The sequence below is a fragment of the Zingiber officinale genome, chromosome 3B (assembly GCF_018446385.1).
Source record: "Zingiber officinale cultivar Zhangliang chromosome 3B, Zo_v1.1, whole genome shotgun sequence".
NCBI classification, from domain to species: domain Eukaryota; kingdom Viridiplantae; phylum Streptophyta; class Magnoliopsida; order Zingiberales; family Zingiberaceae; genus Zingiber; species Zingiber officinale.
The window spans coordinates 51,047,283-51,052,192 of NC_055991.1; the positions used below are offsets into that span (position 1 = coordinate 51,047,283).

General features: G+C 44.8%; 1 protein-coding gene across 1 annotated transcript; it reads right to left on the bottom strand.

Annotated features, from left to right (window-relative positions):
- Nucleotides 1–4,053: 4,053 nt before the first annotated feature.
- LOC122054883 lies at nt 4,054–4,509 on the bottom strand. Its single transcript, XM_042616305.1, has one exon. The coding sequence runs from the start codon at nt 4,507–4,509 to the stop codon at nt 4,054–4,056; it is 456 nt and encodes a 151-aa protein (XP_042472239.1).
- Nucleotides 4,510–4,910: the final 401 nt, after the last annotated feature.

Here is a 4,910-nt window from a genome sequence, read left to right on the forward strand (position 1 = left end):
CTTGGAAATGTCCACCGGGGTATGTATTTTACTACTAATTCACGACTTACCTTCGATCGACATTAACATTTTTTCGTTCGCATGCAGTACTGGGTGTAAAGCATAACCATGTGCCAATGGCTCACTTTTGTGGAGGAATAGCTGAAGAAGCTTAAGATCTCGAGCGATGCGCCCTCCTCCCAAGGGCCGCTTATTACTGAGGTCACGCAACTGAAGGTCGACCTAGAGAAAGCAAACAAGCTCCTTGAGGCCGAGTGGCAGAAGACAGCTGACCAGGAAGTTATGCTGGGCCGGCTCAACACACAGGTTAGCACTTTTGATAGGAAAATCGAGTCGGCCATGGCGGGGAAGAACCGAGCCATCAATGATTTAGAGCTGAAGAACCAACAAGCCCGGGCTCTTGCCCAGAAGCTCAAGGAAGCTGAGGACTTCCTGGTCACCGAGCGGAATAGCCGCTCGGCTGTGGAGGCCTCCCTTCAGGGGAAGCTCAAAGCTGCTGAGGATACTTTGGAAGCTTCCCGCTCGACGCTGGTGACCTTTCAAGAAGGCAAACCGGGAAGGCTTGAAACGCTGAAGCAGGCTTACCTTCGCTTGGACAAATTCACTGATAAGGTAGTCCAGTGGATCATCCGGATCTTCGAGTTGGCTATTGACGGGACACTCTAGTAGCTTAAGGCGGACGACCATCTTCCCACCGTACTGACGAATAACGTCATCAATTATAGCAAGCTGAAAGACTCACTGCATGATAACATTTTTGATTATCCAGAGTGGGCTGAGCGTCCATTCTGTAGAAAATTTTCTTTTTGCATGTAAGCTTGCCCCTTTTTTGCAATGAATATTCATCCATTTGGTGGAACTTTCTTTTTATAATTCTCCGTGTATAACTGCCTTTAACCTTCTATGGTGTTTGTGCGTATCACCCCGAACGGACAACACCATCAAGGACGCTTGCTTGAGCGGCATTTCTGCGGCTAGCCCCTCGGCCATACGAGTGCCATTAAAGGAACTGAGGATGTTCGGTGCTACTCAGAATTCCGTTCTGTTTGCCTTGTAAAAAAAATTTATACAAGCACAGAACTTTTCCTAGCAACCCATGTACTTTTCAGAAGTTGAACTTGGATTGCAAACGAAACTTAATATTATTAATCCAAGTTTAACTCATGCGTTCTTCAAAAGTTAAACCATATTATAGAAGTTGATTAAATATCTATTTCAAGGATTGACTTCCAGGTCGTTGGCGAGTCACTAGACCTTTTTGGTTATGAGATCATCCACCACTTCCTAGACAAAGCCTTTCAAAGAAATTGAATATTTAAACTCCTTATAGTAACCTTATGTTTAACTACAGAGACCACAATCGAAGTACAAGATCAAAATACAAAATTGATGCATAAAATTGAAACACAAAGTCGAAACATAAAATCACTAGCCTCTTGTGTTGGTATTTCAGGATTCATACAAAGAAAACAAAACTAGTTGCGCTGTGGAATAAATAACTAGTTGTACCTTTCTTCATAGATAAAGACCTCTTGATCTTCTGCCGTATTCCTCTCCTCTTCTTAGACGTCGTGTTGGCGACGATCTACCAAGACAAAAATACCCGAACCCTTTTTGTTTCCAAGCCGCCTACCACTAAAAGATGCAAAGAAAAGGGGCGCCTCCTCCTTATTCTCCTCCTCCAAACCTCCAGCCACCAAGGTGCTTCGTCTCTTCATTTTCTTTTCTTCCAAGCTCTAGCCACCAAGAGAAGATGGGGTGCTGACCCTAGAGGGAAGAAAGAGAAGAAGAAAAGGAAGTGGGGCACCGACCCTAGAGGGAAGAAAGGGAAGAAGAAAAGGATGGGGCGTCGACCTTAAGGGAAAGGAGAGGGTTTTTAGTTGTGGAGAAAAACTTATCACTTCTTAATTGATTGATTGTTATGGCACAACCTCCTCTCCTTTTATAACCCTTTGCGCCAGATAAAAAAGGAGAAAAAGTAATAGATTTCTTAGAATTCTGTTGAGAGAAAAAATCTCCCTTTTCATAACTTTTTTTTTTCTTTTATTGTGGCCAACCCCTTGCTTGGGCACCAAGCAAGGCTTGGCCGGCCCTATGCTTGGGCAACAAGCAAGGCTTGGCCGGCCCCTTGCTTGGGCACTAAGCATGGATGTGGCCGACCTTTTCTTGGGTAGGAAGCAAGGCTTGGCTGCCCCCTTTCTTGGGCACCAAGCAAGGATGTGGCCGACCCCTTTCTTGGGTAGGAAGCAAAACCAAAACGGGTGAATGCGAGGCTTTATTGAGGCTACAACAGGGACCGAGAGGAGGAATTGGTTTTGGCCTCCCGATGGAGTTGAGCTTTCTGTGTTCGACCTGAACACCCAACTTAAGTTCATCAATAATAACTCATACCACTAAAGAGTTATTATTGAACTATTACACCAATCCCATATTATAATATGGGATCCTACTTATCATGAGTGCGTTAGTCTCCTTGTGTTTAAGATATCGTATGTCCGTTAATTAAATGAGTTACTGACAACTCACTTAATTAACATCTAGCTCCAAGAGTAGTAACACTCAACCTTATTATTATGTCGCACTAAGTCCACCTGCAAGGTTTACATGATAATCCTTATGGGCTCCTCAAGGGGACATCATCAACCTAAATAAATAGGATACAGTTTCCTTTTATAATCAACAACACACCATATAAATAGTACTATCTCCCAACTGATCGGGCCTATTGATTTAACGAATAAATCTCACCCATTGATAAGTCAAAGAAACAAATACTAAGTATATGTGTTTATTATTATATCGGGATTAAGAGAACACACATCCATAATAACAGAGGTTCTGTTCTTTTATGCAGTCAGTATAAATCAAACAACCTCAAATGGTCCTACTCAATATACACATAGTGTACTAGTGTAATTTTATAGTCAAGACAGACTAATACCAAATTACACTACAACCGTTCCAATGGTTTGTCTCTATCCATCTCGGTCGTGAGCTACTATTTATAATTTATAAGGAACTGATAACATGATCTTCTGTGTGGCACCACACACCATATTATCTACAATATAAATTAAATGGACAACTGCATTAACATATGAAATGCAACATTTGTCCAAACTGATTCTCATTTCAAAATATAAATGTTCAAACAAAAAGCTAGGCTTTTAGTATACATCCTAATAGAGGAAGGTTCATACCTTCTCTCGAGTTTAACGTTGTCGCTCGACCATCGATGAAGACCCGTGTTTAACGTCGCCACTCGACGATTTGACGAAGTCATGGGTTTACGGTCGCCACTCAACCGTCAATGGAGACACGCGTTTAATGTCATCGCTCGATGATTTGACGAAGTCATGAGTTTAAGGTCACCGCTCGACCGTCGATGGAGACACACGTTTAATGTCGTCGCTTGACAATTTGACGAAGTCATGGGTTTAAGGTCACTGCTCGACCGTCGATGGAGACGCGCGTTTAATGTCGCCGCTTGACGATTTGATGAAGTCATGGGTTTAAGGTCGCCGCTCGACCGTCAATGGAGACATGTGTTTAATGTCGCTGCTCGACGATTTGACGAAGTCATGTGTTTAAGGTCGTCGCTCGACCGTTAATAGAGACACGCGTTTAACGTCGTCGCTCGATGATTTGATGAAGTCATGGGTTTGAGGTCATCGTTCGACTGTCGATGGAGACACGTGTTTAACGTCGCCGTTTGACGATTTGACAAAGTCATGGGTTTAAGGTCGTCGCTCGACCGTCGATGGAGACACACATTTAACATCGCTGCTTGATGATTTGACAAAGTCATGGGTTTAAGGTTGCCACTCGACCGTCGATGGAGATAAACGTTTAACGTCGCCGCTCAATGATTTGATGAAGTCATGGGTTTAAGGTCGTCGCTCAACCCCCGATGGAGACACACATTTAACGTCGCTGCTCAATGATTTGACGAGCCGTTCGACACTGAGCTTTGAAACCCTTTATTTTTTACTTTTGCTCTGTATGCAAAAAGTACAGGGATGCAATGACATTAACTATTACAAGACGCACCTTTCACCCGGCTCGGTAAGGTTGCAGATGGTTCACGCTCCACGGCCGCTCTAGTCCTCGTCCGTCCTCATCCTCCAAGTAGTAGGCGCTCGACCGGAGCTTCTCCATGACCTTTAAGGGTCTGTCCCATGTGGCCTCCATCTTGCTGATGTCGCCGACCGACTTCACTTTCTTCCATACCAGGTCACCTACCTGGAACGACCTCGGGATCACCCTCCGATTGTAGCTTTGCTTCATCCTCTTTCGGTATGCCATCAGCTGGCCGACGGCTTTTGCGCGAGCTTCGTCCACTAAGTCTAGCTCCAGAAGCCTCCGCTCGGCGTTGTTCTCGTTGTAGTGTTGTATCCGATCGGATTCGACTTTGAGTTCGACAGGGATGACTGCTTCACTGCCATACACTAGGTGGAAAGGAGTCGCCCCGGTCCCTTCTTTGGGAGTCGTACGGATCACACACAACATGCTGGGTAGTTCATCTGCCCAACTCCCTCCAACGTGGTTGAGCCGAGCGTGTAAGATTCAAAGAATTTCACGGTTGGCGACCTTCGCTTGCCTATTCCTCTGAGGGTAGGCCACTAAAATGAATGCTCGCTGAATACCATACCCTCTGCACCACTCTCTGAGTTTCTGACCGATGAATTGTCTTCCATTATCTGAGACGAGCCGGCGTGGGATGCCAAACCGACAGATGATGTGCTGCCATATGAACTTCATGACCATCTATTCAGTTATTCTTGCCAGTGGCTCGACTTCGACCTATTTGGAGAAATAATCTACTGCGATGAGCAGGAACTTCCGTTGACCTGTTGCCATGGGGAATGGCCCAACAATGTCCATGCCCCATTAGTCAAATGAGCAAGAGA